Source organism: Amblyraja radiata, chromosome 13, assembly GCF_010909765.2.
Source record: "Amblyraja radiata isolate CabotCenter1 chromosome 13, sAmbRad1.1.pri, whole genome shotgun sequence".
NCBI lineage: Eukaryota > Metazoa > Chordata > Chondrichthyes > Rajiformes > Rajidae > Amblyraja > Amblyraja radiata.
In genome coordinates this window covers 18,772,174-18,794,083 of record NC_045968.1, presented here as the reverse complement: position 1 = coordinate 18,794,083, position 21,910 = coordinate 18,772,174, and the positions used below count along the sequence as shown (strand labels likewise).

At 41.1% G+C, this 21,910-nt stretch overlaps 1 protein-coding gene across 3 annotated transcripts in view; it reads left to right on the top strand.

The window, feature by feature from the left end:
• nck1 (NCK adaptor protein 1) overlaps positions 1-21,910 on the top strand; it is a 157,809-nt gene that overhangs the window by 118,255 nt on the left and 17,644 nt on the right. The window contains exon 1 of one of the 3 annotated variants that reach the window (XM_033031380.1): positions 3,770-3,892. The exons of the other annotated variants lie outside the window; for them this stretch is intronic. Coding sequence (XP_032887271.1) covers positions 3,859-3,892 — 34 coding nt within the window. The 5' untranslated portion in view covers positions 3,770-3,858. Of the gene's footprint in view, positions 1-3,769; positions 3,893-21,910 lie in introns of those variants that run through there. 3 annotated transcript variants of the gene reach the window in all.

Genomic DNA, 21,910 nt, shown 5'->3' with positions numbered 1-21,910 from the left:
TTTTTTCAGTGCAAGGTTTTTTTTAGTCAGTCGTCAGTGGCTGGAACACGTTACCAGGGGTAGTGGTAGAGGCAGATACAATTGTGTTGTTTAAGAGGCTTTTAAATAGGCACATGGAAGTGCAGGAATAGAGGGATATGGATCGTGTACAGCTGATGTGATCAGTTTAACTTTGTGTCCTGTTCAGCGCAAACATTGTGGGCCGAGGGGCCTATTCCTGTGCTTTGCGGTTCAATGTTCTATCTTTTGTGGTGTCTTTAACTTAAGTGACAAGCTCATCAATCAGACAAACGTCTTGCTGTGAAACCTACCATAACTTGTGTGACATTTCTGGTTGCCCTATTCCATTTGAAAATCCCACCCCAGTAAATAAAAAGGCTGATGTGGCTAACCTTGGGTTTACTGACAGCCATGATGCTGGACCTTGTTGCTTCTGATCGCTGCCTGACTAGATTGGAATGTGTTTTATGTCGGCATTCTTCAACCCCGCCTTCCATGTGAAGAGTGATTAGGTCATTGTGGGTTCAAGTTACAGTGTTGCGCAGAGTCACTGAGCCTGTAATCCAGGCTGACACTTTATTATGTGCATTTCTGAGGGAGCACTGTGCTGTCAAGTAATTCCCTTGTTGGAAATTGGCTGTTAAAGCGAGGCATTATGCTGCTCTCAATGGTTGTAAATATCTGTGTGATTTTGAATAATAACAGGAGTTTCAATATATATCCATTACTGGCCAAAATCCCATTGCTATTGGTGTGTGTAAATTAGCTGCAGCATTTGTGATGTTAGTAATATCTGCTTATCAGAAAATACGTTTGAAGTACGTACAATCTGGAGGTAGTGAAAGTTACGGTATAATGCAATTTATATTTGTTTTGTGGTTAAGTTTGGTAACTGTTGGATAGTACCTTGTGCTCCAGAAAATTCACCAGTAAGAGTTAATGCCTTTGGAAACAAAAGCTGAACAGAAAATATTCAGTTTCTGGTAATGCACTTGACATCCGTGAGTTGTCCATGATTCAGTTACTGTGATTTAGATAAAACAATTAGTAACCCCTTGTCCTTTTTACAGCCTGAATTTCCGATACCAACCTTTTTGCGAGGGAAGTTCATTTTATTGTGAGACGTTGTGTTACTGTAATTTTCTCCGGCTGCTGATCGAGAAACATTATGCAAAATGTACAATCAAAATCAAAAGGTTGCTTACATCAAGTTTGGTGTTCATGAGAATCCATTTCCTGCTCTTCTTCTTGGTTGACCTTTATTAATGTATATTTTCTTATCTGACTGTTTTGCTCTCTAACTATCTTAGCATTTCATGAGTGACTTGATAGATTTTTCTTTAAATGTTCACTGTTCAAAACTGATGATTTCTCTTTAGTATGTGGTACTTCAAAATAAATGTAGCAGAATAGATTTGAAAAGGCAGAGAAACAATGTTTTGGTTTCATCTATTCACCTTGCCTGAAAAAGAACACCATTTTCTTGAGCTGGATTGGACAATATAGCAAATGGAAGATAGACACAAAGTGGGAGTAACTCAACATGTCAGGCAGCATCTCTGGAGAAAAGGAATAGGTGACGTTTCGGGTCGAGACCCTTCAGGCTGAGATTTGGGAAAGGGAAACCAGAAATATAGATAGTGATATAGAGAGATGTAGAATGAATGAATTAAATATAAAAAGCACATGCAGCTTTTTGCATATCTTTCATTCATTTATTTGTTCAGTATCTCCCTAAACTCACCATTTATATCTCTAATTTCCATTATCCCTGGCGTCCCTGGCCCAAGAAGGGTCTTGACCCGAAACGTCACCTATTCCTTTCCTCCAGAGATGCTGCTTGACCCACTGAATAATTTCAGCTTTTGGTGTCTAACCAGTTTAAACCAACATCTGCCGTTCAATTCAATTTAGCTTTATTTGTCATATGTAGGTTAACGCAGACAAGACAACGGGTCACCTCAGCAATAATATTACAAGGATAAAATAAGATAAAAATGACATTGGTAAGGTAAAAAGACAATAATAAAATAATCAACATATGTGATGTGAAATGTGTTTTTAAGTTCAGAAGCCTGATGGTAAAAACTGTTCTTAAGTCTGGTGGTATGTGCAGCCATGCTCCTGTATCGCCTGCCTGACGGTAACAAGGAGACCAGTCTGCGTGCTGGGTGGCTGTGGTCATTGATGATACTGTTTGGCTTCCGCAGGCACCGCCAGTGGAAAATGTCGTGAATGGCTGGGAGACAGTTGCCAGGGATGTGCTGTGCCATCTTCACCACTCTGTAGTGGTTTGCGGCTGTGGGCAGAACGGTTCCCGTACCTCCCTACACATAAGCTAATGGAATATTGGTTGTTAGTGTTAAGAGGATTAAATGTAAGGGGGGGGGCGATGGGAATTATGCTTCAACGACAATTAAACCTCCATTGCAGTACCATGAGCAGCATTGGCCTTGGAATGAGTGCAATGCAATTTTACCAGAACAATACTCGGCAACCTCTATGGTTCAATTTCAAGGAGGATTTGCACAGACCAGGTTTTGCTTTCATGGAATTTCAAAGATTATATCACAAACATCTTCATCAAATCACACTAAAAGGAAACAGTTTACTGTTTATTTACCCTATTTCAACTAGTTGAGGAGTCGAGGATAAGATATGAATTATAATTGTGATGTTAAAAAAAAATACAACTGTTTAAGTGTGAAGTTGGGAAACATTAACACAAAAAATGATAGAAAATTTATCTGAACAACAGCTGATTTGGACTTCATTGTTAGTCTTAAATAATCATTTTTGTCAGTCAATGGTTGAGGAATATGGAACAAAAACAATGACATGGACTTGGGTTGTAGATTTATTGCAATTTATTTACTTGTCAATTTTTTGCGAGGTTTTTCCATTGAAATGTTCCACCCTTTCCAGGAGGTAGTATTGTTCACATCTCTGCATGCATCTAAATATTTCAACGTTCCAAAATGGTACTTTAAATGTTCCCTTCTCAACTGCTCCTTTAAAATATTGATCATTTAGCATGCAGTCCAGTGGATAATGTAGCTACCAATCTAAAGTAAGATGATTTGCCACAGACTAGGAATAAAAGTATTTCCTGGACACGGTGATTCATCTGTTTACTAGATGAAAATTGTCTATTGTCTATGAACAAGTCAGACCAGACAATACAAGATTCAATGTTTCGAGACTGGAAGTGAACCAGTCTACAAAAGTCCCAATAATGTAAGTACAATTGAGTAATTAATTGAGGGATTGCAGCAACACTGGACGAGTTAGTTCTGCAAATATTTGTTTTTAGCAGTCTTGATGTTTTGACACTTTAATAGAAAAATCTGTCGCACAAGTTGAAGTAACTGATAACATAACCTGTTTACTAGCTAAACAAATGTCACTATTGTGCAGCTTGTTCAAGCAACATTTTTAAGGTTGGTAGTTGGGAGACCAAGTGTGATTGCACAATATTGAATAGAATAAAATCTTCGCTGAATTATGTAATGGGGGGGTTTTATTTTGGATGGAAATTAATTGGAGGCAAAAAAGAGGAAATGGAAGTTGAAAGATTGCAGCAGTTTCTTCTGGTCACAGATTCTGTTGGAATCATTCCTGTAACTTTTCTGAAGTGATGTAATCACTGTTACCATAACGACATGATTCATTTGTAAGACTGGTTTTGTGAGGCTTCAAATTCTTTACAATGAGTGGTTGTGAGTTATCTAAAATCCTGTGGATTGATTTGCTGCCTGGTCACATGCTCTGGAATTGGGGTGTGTCTAGGCTGATGATTGTGGAATGATTGCTGAGTTTCATTTGTGTTTCATTTACCCGAGCTGAACGCGAGCAAGTATGGAATCGGTTAATATTATCAAACAACTTTTCAGTAAGTCATTTTTTTCCTTGATAAATTGGTAACTAATTGTCCACTGTTCAGTCCATTTAGTGAAACTCAAGTTGAAATTAGTCGACACAGCAAGTGTTACATTTTACTGAGTTTTCAGGATTCTGATCAGTGATCTAGATTTTCATGGCAAATGTTGTGGTTAAAATCTTTCTCCAGGAGACTTTATTGTGGCGCACAAATCTGCAAACTGAATTTATAAATGTTGCTACAGCCAAATTATTACTTTTGCCTTTATCATTGTAGAAGTGACAACTCGTTTGAAAATGGTGGGTTGCTATTTCTAAAAATACTTTTCAACTTCATGTCAGTACTGAAGTTGCAGGACTGTAACATTCACAGCCTCAAATACATAGCTGGAGCCTTGAAATTATATAGATCCAACTTCTCCAATCTTTTGATTTTGACTACAAACTCTCTTCGCTTATTTAAACCTGATATTTTAGGAAAGCAAACTTTAAAAAAGCTGACTTGGTGTTGGCACAAGACTGCATCTGGGAAATGTACAATGGAATTATTTGATACTTTTTGGATGTCCGTATTCTTTACCCAAATGTCATGAAAAACGACTTGAGATTTGTAGTTTAATTTATTTACATAAAAACAGAAAACCATGGAAAAATAGGTGCCAGACTAGGCCATTCGGCCCTTCGAGCCAGCACCACCATTCAATATGATCACGGCTGATCAACTAAAATCAGTACCCCGTTCCTGCTTTTTCCCCATATCCCTTGATTCCTTTAGCCCTAAGAGCTAAATCTAACTTGATTTTGAAAACATCCAATGAAATGGCCTCCATTGCCTTCTGTGGCAGAGAATTCCACAGATTCGTAACTCTGGGTGAAGAAGTTTTTCCTCATCTCAGTCCTAAATGGCCTACCCGTTATTCTTAAACCGTGACCCCTGGTTCTGGAATCTCCCAACATCAGAAACAAATTTCCTGCATCTAGCCTGTCCAATCCTTTAAGAATTGTATATGTTTCTATAAGATCTGACATCATGGAATTGAAGCAGGGGCAGAATAAAGTCTTTTGAGCAGAAATAAAGTAACCAGGTTTATTATCCTGCCAACTCTGCATTTATCTCCTGATTAAGTGAACAGTACTAACCAAATTTTAATCATGCCAATCTCCAAAACTTGGGTATGCTCTCCTGAACATTTAGTGCCTCTTTCTCATTGTTGTGCCTTTTAATCTCCTTGCATGGTTTGTAGCCAAATTGTGTTTATTTAGTCTCCTGCAAAGCAATTTAGAACATTTTATAAGTACAGTATTAAAGGTGCAGTACAAACTCTGTTTTATCATCTGAGTCAACTGGGATGGGGAGGTAAAACTGGCTCCAAGCCAGGGATACCTGTGAATGCCTGTATAAATATTCTGAGTTGCCATGCTCTTGTGGAAAACCCCCCCACATTCTATTGATAATTGCTGTTTAATTACAAGTTGAATAAGGGGGAGAGGTAGCAGAAACATTGATCTTTATATTAACAAGTTTCTTGGAGTTCTTGTCTCTATGAATTTAAGCCAAGACTAATTATTTGTTGTTTCCATTTCTTGGCAGTAGTCGGCCATTTTGAGAGACTGGGCGGCTGACAGGTGGTTATGATTGAAGACAGACACAAAAAGCAGAGTAACTCAGTGGGTCAGCCAGCATCTCAGGAAAAAAAGAATGGGTGACGTTTTGGGTCGAGATACTTATCCAGACCAAGCAGGGTCTCAACCCAAAATGTCACCTATTCCCTTTCTCCAGGGATGCTGCCTGACCTGAGTTACTCCAGCTTTTTGTGTATGTTTTTGGTTTAAACCAGCATCTGCAGTTCCTTCCTACACAGGTGGTTATGATTATCATGTGAAACAACAGTAGGGGATGGGGCACATTAGTTTGGTTATTGAAGGCCAAGGGAGGAGATTACAAGGGCATTGACAAATATTTTTGTACCTTCTCTAGCTACAAGCAAAAGCCTGGGGGACTGAAGAGCAGCCAATGTTGTTTTTTTTTTTAAGGGTAGAAATAATCTAGAGGATTTTTGTGATAAGGATTTACACTAATTTGGTAGAGAATGGGATAACTAGGGTCCATAAACATGGCTTAGTCTTCAGCTGATTGACTAAGCTTTTCGAGGTGGTGACAACGAGACTGATGAGGGTATTCGATAGATGTTATCCACATGGATTTTAGCAAGGCATTCAATAAAGTGTCTGTCAGCTGATCCAGAAGGTTAAGACGCATGAGATCCGCGGTGCTGAAAATTGGACATGGTTACCGTAAAGATAAGTTAGATTTGGGTTTGAATATTTTAATATGATTACATCCCATCTGGCCTAAATTTATAATTTTGAGGAACTTGCCCACCAACAGCAGTAGGTACTTGAGAGACATGAAAGAGATAGCAAGAGATGGGATGATGGAAAGAGCAGAGGCAGCAGGTGGGGGTTGGGAGTGAAAACTAGAGGAAAATAATTCAGCTCCCGTTTTGATTCCTAACATAAATGTGTTAATAAATATGAAATGAAGCCACCCTATCAGATTATCCATGGCTTGTGTTGATTATCTGAATATGACTGATGGCTGCACTCCTTGGGCCAGGAAGTGCTGGTAATCTCCTTATTTTACATAGCCCACTGCGGAAAATGTACATTTGTTAGTATTGAACCTACTTATGAAAGTTAAATAGTGCATCTTGGTCCCTGTTTACAAAGGCAGAGAATGCATTCTGGAGAATGCAGTGAATTGTAATATCACATTTTGTAGGTGTATTTGTTTCGTGAATACATTGTCATTCAAAAGTCGTCTTTCTCTATACTACTTGCATGTTTATAGTAATGTGAACAATGTACAAGGGAGGATGTTGTGCAAGCTCTTCCTCGTGTGCTGACTTGCTTCAAATTACAGGCCTGTCAGTTTAAGAAGGAGACTAAACAGTCTTTCGTCATTTTGTACTGAAAACCTGTTCACTGTTGCAGAGAGATATATAGCTGTATAGATCAATATAATTTTGACTTGCTAAACCTCTAAACCAGAAGTGAAACTTAATTCAGTGAAGAGGTCCCTTGGCAATCAACAGAATTCAAAATAAAACTCCCTGATTTTAATTATAAAGTAATGATACAAATTACTCATTGAAGTGAAGGGTGTTGGTTCCAAACAGTCATCACTTTTACCATTGGGTTACAACTTGTGCAGCGCATCCATCATTAGCAACAGGAGTTGGTGTATTGAATTAGTTGCAGTTATTGTGCCAGATATATTATTGTACAGTTGCTTGTCTCCCTGCATTGACCTGGATTTCATTGATTTTATTTTCCGTTTAACTTACAACAGAGCAGGGAAAGTTGCACCTCAATGTTTCTCTGGAACAAAATATTAACAAAAACATGCGATTACGTTCTTGGTTTTACTTATTTTGCATTCCGATAAAATGCAATTCAATAAATATCAGCACCAAATCGCAATAAATAAAGGTCCTGACCCAAATCACACCTGTCCATTTCCCTCCTAGATGCTATCTAATACTGAGTTCCTCTAGCAGTTTTTCTTACTCAGGATTTCAGAGTCTGTTCCTTTTGTGTCTCCATCTTACAGCAAATCAGGGTTTATCAGCATGTATTCCAGGATATAATAATTAAAAATTAGTGCAAACATAATCATCACCTTTCATGATCAAGGAATAAGGGCTATTTGCAATAAATTTTGAGGCAAAGAAATGAAACCAAATAATATGTTAATTATGCCAAAGCACTTTGAATTTACATATTCAAAACAACAAAGTTGTTACCACTGCCCAGTCCATCACCGGTTCTGACCTCCCCACCATCGAAGGGATTTATCGGAGTCGCTGTCTGAAAGGCAGCTAACATCCGAGACCCACACCATCCTGGCCTCACACTCATCTCATCACTGCCATCGGGAAGAAGGTACAGAAGCCTGAAAACTAACGTTCAGGTTCAGGAACAGCTCCTTCCCTACAGTCATCGGGTAATTAAACACGACAACGTATAAGCTCTGAACTACAACAGACTTATTATTATTACAATATAATTGTTTGTTTATTGAGTGTGTGTGTGTGTGTATATATATATACACTGAACTTGTTTTCCCTCTCGTTTATGTATTATGTTTATGTTTACATATTCTGTTGTGCTGCAGCAAGTAAGAATTTCATTGTTCTGTCTGGGACATATGACAATAAAACACACTTGACTTGACTTTTAAAAATGAATATTTTTAGTGCTCTTATGCTCTCACATACCTATTTTGGCTTCCTTCGTGACCAGTCTGTACCACATAGCTTAAAAGATTGCATAATTTCCTGTAAACTGATTGAACTTTATGTAACATCAGAAGTACAAAAGAAAATATTTTAGTTATCAGCTATTATCGATTATTTGCATAAAAGCTTTTTTAGATTATCAACACTGTATCAGCACTTCATACGATCTGCACATATTTAAAAATCATGAGACAGTATCCGGGATTCTGTTGTGGTGACAGATTGGGAACAGAAACTGTAGAATACTACAATCAGCATTGGTAGCCTTGGGTATTTTACAGAGTGCACAACTTGGGGTTTTGGCAAATGCTCTTTGGACATGAGAAATTGTTCAGTGTAGGTTAGTAGATGAACACTGGTTTATTTCATAATTCATGAGATATGTCATTTGAGAAATAAAAATGCTAAAAATGGATGATTCATTTGTGACTAAAGAAAATTAGAACTAATGTTATATTGAAAGAAATACATCAAACAACGTGGAAATCATTGATAGGCCAGAACATTGGAAACATTTCAGACATCAACAGCTGGTGACTAAATTAAGGGAGTTGGTTTAATAAAAAAATGTATGGGAAGAACTTCAAGCACAGAAAAAAGGAAAATAACAAACATTGTTCCCTTTGAGGATTAGACTGTTAAAAGGAATGGCTACTGAGATGGGGTAGTGGAGGCATTGGTTGTGATCATTCAGCATCCTCTTGATTTTCAAAGGTCCCAGCAGGTTGTAAATATGGCATGACCCTATTCAAGAAAGGAGGTAGACGAAAGTGGGAAAATGTTGGCCTGTTAACCTAATGTGCTTATAAAAATTCTGAAATCCATTTAAGTTACTAATAGTTTATTTTTCCATAAATCATAATACCATCAAAGAGAATCTGAGGTTTAATCAAGAGGAGTGGCATTTGACGCATTAGTGTTCCTCGAGGAAGTAATGAGTAAAGTACATAAAGGAAAAACTGTTGATAGAATATATTTTGATTGCCAGGCACTGGAGAAGGTGGCACATGAAAGACAAAGTTAGAAATGCAGGCATCGGAGAAAATTAAATAAATAATAAATTAGTATGATAAATGAGCTAAACCAGAGACTGAATATTTCTAGTAATCACAGTAAAAAGGTGTTTTGAAAGGAAATTGTGCCATCAGTGCAGGTTTCTTGATCCTTCCATTGGCTGATGGTGTTATTACTGTGTTTGGTGAGTGGTTATAGTAGGATTAGCAATTAGACTCTCAAGCCCACAAAATGAGCACTCCCAGTCTGGATCAAGCGTTGATCAGAAAACTAAATCTTGCCCAAATTCTGATTTGCTGACTTTCACCATAAAACTATGCCCTCAGGTCTTTGACATTTCCACCCTGGGAAAATGGATCTGACAGTCTATCCTATCTACCCCCTTCATAATTTTATATATTTCTATAAGATTTCCCTTCAAAATTGCTATGTTCCAGAAAAAGCAGTCCAGGTCTGTACAACCTCTCCTTATACAGTGCCCTCCATAATGTTTGGGACAAAGACCCATCATTTATTTATTTGCCTCTGTACGACACAATTTGAGATTGTAATAGAAAAAAAAATCACATGTGGTTAAAGTGCACATTGTCAGATTTTAATAATAGCCATTTTTAACAATTTGGTTTCACCATGTAGAAATTACAGCAGCGTTTATACATAGTCCCCCCCATTTCAGGGCATTTGGGACACAGCAATGTCATGTAAATGAAAGTAGTCATGTTGAGTATTTTGTTGCATATCTTTTGCATGCAATCACTGCTTGATGTCTGCGATTCATGGACATCACCAGTTGCTGGGTGTCTTCTCTGGTGATGCTCTGTGAGGCCTGTATTGCAGCCATTTTTAACTTATGCTTGTTTTGGGAGCTAGTCTCCTTCAGTTTTCTCTTCAGCATATTAAAGGCATGCTCAATTGGGTTCAGATCGGGTGATTGACTTGGCCACTCAAGAATTGACCATTTTTTAGCTTTGACAAAAACTCCTTTGTTGTTGCAGCAGTATGTTTGAGATCATGGTCTTGCTGTAGAATGAATCGCCGGCCATTGAGTTTTGAGGCATTTGTTTGAACTTGAGCAGAGGATGTGTCTATACACTTCAGAATGCATTATGCTACTACCATCAGCAGTTATATCATCAATGAAGATAAGTGAGCCAGAACCTCCAGCAGCCATACATGCCAGGCCATACACCCCCACCACCGTGTTTCACAGATGTGGTGGTATGCTTTGGATCTTGGGCAGTTCCTTCTCTCCTCCATGCTTTGCTCTTGCCATCACTCTGATATAAATTAATCTTCATCTCATCTGTCCACAAGACCTTTTTCCAGAACTGCAGTTGCTCTTTTAAATACTTCTTGGCAAACTGTAACCTGGCCATCCTATTTTTACAGCTAACTAGTGGTTTGCATCTTGCAATGTAGCCTCTGTATTTCTCTTCATGAAGTATTCTGCGGACAGTGGGCATTGACTCCTGACTCCACATCTGACTCCTGAAGAGTGTTTCTGATCTGTCGGACAGGTGTTTGGGGATTTTTCTTTATTGTAGAGAAAATTCTTCTGTCATCAGTTGTGGAGGTCTTCCTTGGCCTGCCAGTCCTTTTGCGATTAGTAAGCTCACCAGTGCTCTCTTTCTTCTTAATGATGTTCCAAACAGTTGATTTTGGTAAGCCTAAAGTTTAGCTGATGTCTCTAACAGTTTTATTCTTGTTTCTCAGTCTCATAACGGCTTCTTTGACTTTCATTGGCACAACTTTGGTGCTCATGTTGATAAAAAGCAAAAAAAGTTTCCAAAGGTGATGGAAAGACTGGAGGAAAGACTAGGTGCTGAGAGCTCTCTTATACCTGCATTAAGGAGGCACCTGAGCAATTACAAACACCTGTGATGCCATGTGTCCCAAACATGGTGCCCTGAAATGGGGGACAATGTACAGTGGCTTGCAAAAGTTTTCATACCCCTTGAACTTTCCCACATTTTGTCACGTTACAACCACAAACGTAAATGTATTTTATTGGGATTTTATGTAATAGACCAGCACAAAGTGGCGCATAATTGTGAAGTGGAAGGAAAATGATACATGGTTCTCAAATTATTTTACAAATAAAAAACTGAAAAGTGTGGCGTGCAAAAGTATTCAGCCCCCTTTACTCTGATACCCCTAAATTAAATCCAGTGCAACCAATTGCCTTCAGAAGTCACCTAATTAGTAAATAGAGTCCACTTGTGTGTAATCTAATCTCAGTATAAATACAGCTGTTCTGTGAAGGCCTCAGAGGTTTGTTAGAGAACATTAGTGAACAAACAGCATCATGAAGCCCAAGTAACACACCAGACAGGTCAGGGATAAAGTTGTGGACAAGTTTAAAGCAGGGTTAGGTTATAAAAAAATATCCCAAGCTTTGAACATCTCACGGAGCACTGTTCAATCCATCATCCGAAAATGGAAAGAGTGGCACAACTGCAAACCTACCAAGACATGGCCGTCCACCTAAACTGACAGGCCGGGCAAGGAGAGCATTGATCAGAGAAGCAGCCAAGGTAACTCTGGAGGAGCTGCAGAGATCCACAGCTCAGATGTGAGAATCTGTCCACAGGACAACTATTAGTTGTGCACTCCACAAATCGGGCCTTTATGGAAGAGTTTGCCACAAGCCATGTGGGGGACACAGCAAACGTGTGGAGGAAGGTGCTCTGGTCAGATGAGACCAAAATTGAAGTTTTTGGCCTAAATGCAAAACGCTATGTGTGGCGGAAAACTAACACTGCACATCACCCTGAACACACCATCCCCACTGTGAAACATGGTGGTAGCAGCATCATGCTGTGGGGATGCTTTTCTTCAGCAGGGACAGGGAAGCTGGTTAGAGTTGATGGAAAGATAGATGTAGCAAAATACAGGGCAATCTTGTAAGAAAACCTGTTAGTCTGCAAAAGACTTGAGACTGGGGCGGAGGTTCACCTTCCAGCAGGACAACGACCGTATACATACAGCCAGAGCTACAATGGAATGGTTTAGATCAAAGCATATTCATGTGTTAGAATGGCCCAGTCAAAGTCCAGACCTAAATCCAATTGAGAATCTCTGGCAAGACTTGAAAATTGCTGTTCACAGACGCTCTCCATCCAATCTGACTGAGCTTGAGCTATTTTGCAAAGAAGAATGGGCAAACATTTCAGTCTCTAGATGTGCAAAGCTGGTAGAGACATACCCGAAAAGACTTGCAGCTGTAATTGCAGCGAAAGGTGGTTCTACAAAGTATTGACTCGGGGGCTGAATACTTTTGCACGCCACACTTTTCAGTTTTTTATTTGTAAAAAAATTTGAAAACCATGTATCATTTTCCTTCCACTTCACAATTATGCACCACTTTGTGTTGGTCTATCACATAAAATCCCAATAAAATACATTTACGTTTGTGGTTGTAACGTGACAAAATGTGGAAAAGTTCAAGGGGTATGAAAACTTTTGCAAGCCACTGTATAAACACTGCTGTAATTTCTACATGGTGAAACCAAAATGTGTCAAAATGGCCTTAAATACAATCTGACAATGTGCACTTTAACCACATGTGATCTTTTCTATTACAAATCTCAAATTTTGGAGTACAGTGGTAAATAAATAAATGATGGGTCTTTGTCCCAAACATTTATGGAGGGCACTGTTGCTAATAGAGTCCCTGTTTATTTTGGCCTGTTCACACATGGCACAACTCTTCTGTAGTGCGTTTTTGAGGAATTCCGTGCCGAGTTTAACTAATCAAGGAGAGTGGTGATCGCCATTTATTGGGATCAGTGACGGCGCCTAACGGCAGCGGCTGGACTATAGTCGTCTGTCTTTTTTTATTTTTTTATTGTTAATTGTATGTCTTGAGATAGTTTTTATTATTTTTTTTAGCTGTGTATATGTGGGAGGGGGCTGTGGGGGAAACCGTTTTAAATCTCTTCCCTGTGCGGAGACCCGACTTCCGTCGGGTCTCGGATGTCGTTGGGCCTAACATGGTGGAGCCGGCGGCGACCTCCGGCCGGGACTAACCTGGGGGCTCCAGTTGCAGAGCCTGCGGAACTGAGATCGCGGAACTGGCCAACTTCGGAGCGGAAAGAGCTGTGGTGACATGCAGCTGCGACCCGACTTTTGGAGTTCGGAGGCACCGGCCGCAGACCCGGTGGACGGGAACATCGGGAGCTCGCAGGTCCCTGGTGGGAGACCGCTTTTCCGAGCTCCGCAACGGCGACTTCTCCCGCTGGAATCGCGGGTTTAAGGACATGGAGCCGGGGCCTAACATCGCGCGGCGTGGCTTAAACGGCCTCAGGACTTACCATCGCCCGCCGGGGGCTTTAACATCGGAACCCCAGTTCGCCTCGACACTGCAGTTGGACTGCTGGACCACGGGAGAAGGAACAAAGGGAAGAGATAAAGACTTTGCCTTCCATCACAGTGAGGAGATGTTGGAGACTCACTGTGATGGATGTTTATGTAAACTGTGTTAAGTGTGGATCTTGGATTGTTTTGTAATGTAAAAAACTGTAGAAATGATATTTCGTTCAAACCTAGGTTTGAATGACAATAAATTGCATTCTATTCTATTTGCCACAGAGCAGCTTTTCAGTATGATTGAAATCTCCAAGATAGTAAAATAATACTTTTACCAAAATATAAACTGGATATTTTACATGGGGCTGCAGGCAACCACGCAGGATGAAATGCTTTGGTGCATGATGCCTTGACCATTTACAAAGTGCCAACGTTGATTCCTTAATCATAGAGCGTAACTAATCTGATAGCCATGCAATTTCCATTCAGTGTCCGATGAATGCTAATTACACCCCTTGTGGCATGCAGGAAGCTTTAGTACACTTTTCAATGAATTCTCGAAAGCATGAATGTTTTGTGATGGGTTGAATGCGTTTTAATTGTTTCTGTTGTACTGTTGCGTGGAATCTAACTATGAGCATTTGCCTTTTTCTGTAAGCCCTGGTGAAAAAAGCCCACAACAATGTTTATTGTCATATCCCATGTGTGCGTTTCCAATACCCAGCTCGGTATCATCCCCATCTCTATTGATCTTGTCATCATGTTTTAATTCTTACACTGCTCGCTCAACAAAGAGCACGAGATGCTCAAGAATTGTGACCAGAGAAAAATTGGAAAGATCAAACCTAAGGCTTTTGGTTCTCTCTACAATCTAGTTGTTCCCAGCTGTCAACTCTCAATGCATTCTCAGGTGTGGTTGCAACTTTGGTGCTGATTTGAACCAGGGGAGAAGGGAGGTGAGCTTTGGATTACATTTTTTGCTATCATTAAAACATAATTTATCTACCTCCATAGAATCCAATTTTATCCTTTCTTCCGTTTATCTGCTGCGGAAGCAAATATTTCAGCTTTTATTATTGTCTGGATTGGCTACTCCAATACAATTCTGATTGACTATCAAATTAAATTATTTAAAAAGTTTTGTAGTGAAATTCTTACAAATCTTTTATGATGAGTCTAACAATTGTAGATTCTTCCTGCAAACTTATAGAGCATGGCCCTTTGGCCTGCTGTGCCGATGCTGGACATTACATACCAAACTAGACTAATAATACTCTGCCTGTAACCTTCCATGCCACAGTTTCTCAGGTGCTCGACTAAATAGTAAAATGCAAAAATTCCTACTTCTCACCCCCTCTGCCAGCGTGTTTGAGACTCAACTTTTGGGTGTAAGTGTGTTTTCAAATCTCCAACCATTACCATCAACCTATTTTCTCTCAACATAAACTCTCACAGGCGGAAAATCTCTTACTATCCATCCTGTCTATGTTTCTCAATTGTCACTTCGATCAGCAGCTGCCATCACATTAGTAAATACATTTGGACTAGTACATAGATGGGAAATATTGTAGGAAATGGGCCAAATGTGGGTGGTTGGTATTAGTGTCTTTGGTTGGCATAAGCAAGTTGGACTAAAGAGTCCGTTTCCATACTATCGCTTTCACTGACACCTCCCTTCTCGCCTCTCAGCCTTCACTGCTCTATGGAAACAAATCCAAGCTATCCAATCTTTCCTCACAGCTGATGCAGCCCTTTCCGCAATATCCTGGTGAATTTCCTTTTCATCCCTCCAGTGCCCTTTCTATAATTGAGATCTTGTGTTTTAATGAGAATGAATGTGATAATTTGGCATGAGCTTTGAGAACACATTGCCCCCAGTTATTGAATGTTTGAAACGTTAGTTATAATCCTAAATGTATGACATGTTTATGCATAAACAGTATGTGATGAAATGACCTGCTGCAAATGGTGATGGCTGAGGCTTGTTAAATACCCTTTTATATTTACCCACAAACAAAGTTATTTGAATTAAATTCCAAAGTGACATTTTTAGACATCAAAGGTTATTGAAAATGGGTGTTAATCTTGTCTTCTAGAATAGAATAGAATAGAATAGCCTTTTATTGTCATCCAGACCGAAGTCTGAACGAAATTTAAGCAGTCATACATATAATACAATACAATAAAAAACAACAATAAACACATATTAACATCCACCACAGTGAGTCCACCCAACATCTCCTCACTGTGATGGAGGCAAAAGTCTTAGGGCTGCAGTCTCTTCCCTCCTCTTCTCCTTCTGCGCTGAGGCGATACCCCCCGGGCGATGTTAAAACCTGTCCTCGCGGCTCAAACACCGCGGCCCGGGGTAGTCGAAGCTGCCGCTCACCAGACCTGCTGACGCAGCCGCTGGCCCGCGGCCAATCCCCCGGTCTCAGGCCACCGCCACCAGAACTGCCGTCCCAGCCCCCGGAGCATCGTTCCAGCCCCGAGCCGGATCGCCCTCACGTGAGTACTGCCACCGTCTCAGCCTCGCGCCAGGCCGCCGCTCCTCCCTCGGGCCAGGCCGCCCCGACCGGGCGCCGCTCCTCCCTCGCGCCAGGCCGCCCCGACCGGGCACCGCTCCTCCCTCAGGCTGGGCCGCCCCGACTGGGCGCCGCTCCTCCCTCAGGCTGGGCCGCCCCGACCGGGCGCCGCTCCTCCCTCGGGCTGGGAACGCCGTACCTCCCCGAGCTCGGCTACTCCGACGGGAGCACCGTTCCTTCCTCGGGCCGACCGTCACAGCCCCTCACGAAAGCCCTGTTCCAGCCCCGAGCCGGGCCGTCCTCACGGGAGCGAGCTCAGTGCGAGTCCTGGCGGGCTCTGCCTCCTGAGCCTCGAGGTCGCCAGCTCCGCCATTAGGCCTCAGCGCAGACGGAGGTAGAGAAGGGGAATACGACAAAAAAGTCGCATTCCCCCGCAGGGAGAGACAGCAAGCCCCGTTTCAACCCCCCCCCCCCCCCAAAACACAACTAAAAACCAAAACTAGACTAACCAAAACGAAAATAAACAACCCAAAAAACACAAAACAAACAGGACTGCCGGAGAGCCGCTGCAGCCAGAGCCGCACCGCCACTAGACATGTGGAGGATTTCAAGTTTTGTTTGGGGTAGGGGGGAGATGAAAGTGTTGTGATTCATAATAAACATATAACAGATTTATATAAGAAGATATAACTGCATGTGCAGTTCTTTCCTATACAAACATAGAAAATAGGTGCAGGAGTCTCCCGTTCGGCCCGTTGAGCCAGCACCGCCATTCAATATGATCATGGCTGATCATCCAAAATCAGTATCGCATTCCTGCTTTTCTCCCCATATCCCTTGATTCCATTTTTCCTATCTCAGTCCTAAATAGCTTACCCCTTATTCTTAAATTGTGACCCCTGGTTCTGGACTCTCCCACATGGGAACATTTTTCCTGCATCTAGCCTGTCTAATCCCTTAAGAATTTTATGTGTTTCTATAAGATGCCCTTTCATCCTAAATTCCAGTGAATACAAGCCCAGTCGACCCATTCGTTGATCATATGTCAGTCCTGCCATCCTGGGAATTAACCTGGTGAACCTACGCTGCACTCCCTCAATAGCAAGAATGTTCTTCATCAAATTAGGAGATCAAAACTGCACACAATACTCCAGGTGTGGTCTCACTAGGGTCCTGTATAACTGTAGTAGGACCTCCTTGCTCCTAAACTCTTATTCTCTTGCATTGAAGGCCAACATGCCATTGGCTTTCCACTGCCTGCTGTACCTGCATGCTTACTTTCAGTGACTGATGTACAAGAACACGCAGGTCTCGTTGCACCTCTCCTTTTCCTAATCTGACACCACTCATATAATAATCTGCCGCCTTGTTCTTGCCGCCAAAGTGGATAACCTCACATTATACTGCATCTGCCCACTCACCCAATTTATCCAAGTCACCCTGCAGCCACATAGCATCCTCCGCGCAGCTCACTCTTTCACCCGGCTTTGTGTCATCCGCAAACTTGGAGATGTTACATTTAATTCCCTCGTCTAAATCGTTAATATATTATAAATAACTGGGGTCCCAGCACTGAACCTTGCAGCACCCCACTAGTCACTTATAAATCCAAGGACTTTGCTGTGGGTCAGACATAAATATTGCAAAGCTTTCCGTGAAGTACTAGCCGAATGGAAATCGTTAGAGGAAATGGGGCCAAAAAGTTTGAGATGACTTGCAAAGCAACTATGCAATTAATTTGGAATAGACCGGAAATAATATACTGACTGCAAACTGATTTACATTCTCAAGATAAACCATAAGTTTTAGTTCCTTAAGACACCCAGAGAAATCCACTTTTTTTTCCCCCACAAAGTTTGATACTGAGGACTTTTATAGTTGAAACGAGATTTTCTAACTAAAATTGCAACATACAGAATATGGAAAAATGGGTGTGATCATAAGTGCTGACAGTGGGAAGTTTGGCCTACTTTTTCCAGTAAATGTGTTTCTAAATAGTTTTTTGGGGAAATTAATATAAAATGATTGACGTATAGATTTGTATGACATGAGATGTTTGTGAAGGAATATTTATTTGATCTAGGAACCGACCAAAACTATTGTGCTCTGTTAATTTGAGAGTGACTCGAGCCTTTGTATCTCATTTAGAATTTAATTCAACTTTAAGAACTTGTGTGAGAACTTTGCGAAAGTTTATAATAAAAGCAAAAGATGCTGGAGAAATGCGTGTTAATTTCAGCGTCTTCATTTTCACATCCGTTGAACTATTTCTTTCATAAAGCACAGTCGAGGGCTGAATGTTACTGTAAGCCAATGCATTGGTCCCTTAGAAATCTATGCTCGCGTGTTGAAATGAATGAAAACAATACTTTTCTTTGTAATAGCCAGCCTGTAACTAGTATTAAATGCTTTGTTCACTTTTTTAAATCCCAGTTGGGAAATTCCACCAGATGTATTATAGAAACATAGAAAATAGGTGCAGGAGGAGGCCATTCGGCCCTTCAAGCCAGCACCGCCATTCATTGTGATCATGGCTGATCGTCCCCAGTCAATAACCCGTGCCTGCCTTCTCCCCAAATCCCTTGATTCCACTAGCTCCTAGAGCTCCATCTAACTCTCTCTTAAATCCATCAAATGGCTTGGCCTCCACTGCCCTCTGTGGCAGGGAATTCCATAAATTAACAACTCTCTGGGTGAAAAAGTTTTTTCTTACCTCAGTCTTAAATGGCTTCCCCCTTTATTCTAAGAATGTGGCCCCTGGTTCTGGACTCGCCCAACATTGGGAACATTTTGCTGCATCTAGCTTGTCCAGTCCTTTTATAATTTTATATGTTTCTATAAGATCCCCCCACATCCTTCTAAACTCCAGTGAATACAAGCCTAGTCTTTTCAATCTTTCCTCATATGACAGTCCCGTCATCCCAGGGATGTTATGAAGGCCAACATTCCATTAGCTTTCTTCACTGCCTGCTGTACCTGCACGCCAACTTTCAGTGACTGGTGTACAAGGACGCCCAGGTCTCGCTGCACCTCCCCCATACCTAACCTAACCCCATTGAGATAATAATCTGCCCTCTTGTTTTTGCCGCAAAAGTGGATAACCTCACATTTATCTATTATACTGCATCTGCCCACAAACTCAACCTGTCCAGGTCACCCTGCAACCTCCTAACATCCTCTTCAGTTCATATTGCCACCCAGCTTTGTGTCATCCGCAAACTTGCTAGTGTTGCTCCTAATTTCTTCATCCAAATCATTAATATATATGGTAAACAGTTGTGGCCCCAACACCGAGCCATGCGGCACTCCACTCGCCACTGCCTGCCATTCTGAAAAGGACCCGTTCACTCCTACTCTTTGCTTCCTGTCTGCCAACCAATTTTCTATCCATGTCAACACCCTATCCCCAATACCATGTGCTCTAATTTTAGTCACCTGTCTCCCGTGCGGGACCTTATCAAAAGCTTTCTGAAAGTCTAGATACACTACATCCACTGGCACCCCATCTTCCATTTTACTTGACACATCCTCAAAAAATTCCAGAAGATTAGTCAGGCATGATTTCCCTTTCATAAATCCATGTTGACTTGGACTAATCCTTTTACTGCTATCCAAATGCCCCTTTATTACCTCTTTAATAATTGACTCCAGCATCTTTCCCACCACATGTTGCCATTTGTGAAGATCGAAGAAGGAATTGTAGGCGTGTGTGGGGGGAGGGTATAAATAGGGAGTCCAGGGGGGGGGAGTTAAATGGGGGAAGGAGGGTAGGATTGTGTAGTTACCTAAAATTGGAGTATTCAATCATACCAGTAGGTTGTAAGATAACCAAGTGGAATATGAGGTGATGTTCCTCCAGTTTGTGTCGTTGGACTCACTCTGGCAATGGAGGAAGACAAGGACGGGGAGATCTGTATTGGAATGGGAAGAGGACTTAAAATGGATAGCATCCAGTAAATTCTGCTGGCCTTGTCGGACCGAGTGTATGTGATCGGTGAAACGATCACCGAATCTATCCTTCAGTAACACCAGATGCCTTAGATGAGGTGCACGTGAAACTCTGTTTCACCTGGAAAGACTGCTAAGGTCCCTGGGGTGGGGCTGTTTTGGGTGGGTGGGATGAGGGACGCAAGGAGTTGCGGAGGGAGCCGCCTCTGGAAGGCGGAAAGGGTGAGGATGGGAAGATGTGACTGGTGGAGGGATCACATAGAAAATAGGTGCAGGAGTAGGCCATTCGGCCCTTCAAGCTTGCACCGCCATTCAATATGATCATGGCTGATCATCCAACTCAGTATCCTGTACCTGCCTTCTCTCCATACCCCCTGATCCCTTTAGCCACAAGGGCCACATCTAACTCCCTCTTAAATATAGCCAATGAACTGGCCTCAGCTATATTCTGTGGCAGAGAATTCCAGAGATTCACCACTCTCTGTGTAAAAAAAATGTTTTTTCTCATCTCAGTCCTAAAAGACTTCCCCTTTATCCTTAAACTGTAACCCCTTGTTCTGGAAGGTGACATTGGAAGTGACAAATGTCAGAGGATGGTGTGTTGGTTGCAGAGGCTGGTGTGGTGAAAGGTGAGGACTCTATCCTTGTTCTGTTTTGGGGGTGGGAGAGGCACGAGAGCAGAACTATAGGACGTGGGTCAAATGACTCGACTTGTTCGAGTGTTAATTTCTTATCTGGACTTTCAAGTACAATATGTAAATACCATTGAAAACCGAGGTCAACTAATCAAAGTGCCCATTGTGTGTCGTGTCCCAATTAGCAAGAGAAACTAAGATTTAGGTGAAGCCTACATTTGTTGAATGTTTTTGATTCTCTCATTTTATGCAAAATGTTCAGTGTGGTGGAAATGATTTGGTATAAGCAGTGAGTCAAATATATAGCAAAGCGGCGCTCTGAAACTGAAGTAAAAGCTTGTGTAAGCCATCTGTTAAATAACCATTTTTGGAATATCTATGTTCCACATTTATAAATATTGAATCTGCCAGGTCTTTCCATCTGGACAGCTTTTGATTTATTACTGTCACTTCCATTAACGCAGTGTATGATATAAGCTCTGTTCACTCTTTCCTTCCTGGAAGATGTGCTGCCTTTGTTTGTTGTGTGTGCTGAGGAAAAATAAGAGGAAAGAGTGAGAATGACTGACTTAAGGCTTTGCTGAAGTCATCGATTGGCAAGTTCTTAGCGATTTAATGAAGTCACCTCTTTGGTTGGAGGTTATTATTCATGGTTTTGTATTCTGCCAACCCACCCTTTCGGCCAAATTCATCTCTGAGATGCACTTGACAAATTTGTGGCTAATTAGCAAGCACAAATTCTATGGCATGTATAAGTAAACATGACCCCACTGGCTCCAAATATCTTCTGATGTGGTTCCTTTCAAAAATTGAACAGCTTGATAGAGTGACCAAAATAATTGAATCTTCCGAGCACACAACTTGGACGACATTTGCACAATATTACTGCAGTTACAAGTGGCCTTATTCCCAGTCCTTGCATAACTTATTTTAATTGGTAAGTATTTTTTAAATAATTCACTCAACACTTTTTACAAAATAGTTGCCAGTTGAAAATTGTGAAATGGACTTGAGGAATATTGATCTTTGGTCTTCATATAAGAACATAGAACAGTACAACAAAGTAGGAGCCCCTTCGACCAACAATGTTTGTGCCGAATACCATGCCATATCCCTCCGTGTGTATGTGTCTCTTTAATTCCATGATTTTGTAATATAGATGATGAAAGTAATTAGGCTTTGGAGCCCAACTTATTCTGTGCTCTGGGCAATGTCTGTCATGCAGAAATGTGTATAAAGCTTTTTTCGTGACATATGGAAATGCACAAAGATTCAGTGTATTCGTCTCCCAGTCGTGTCA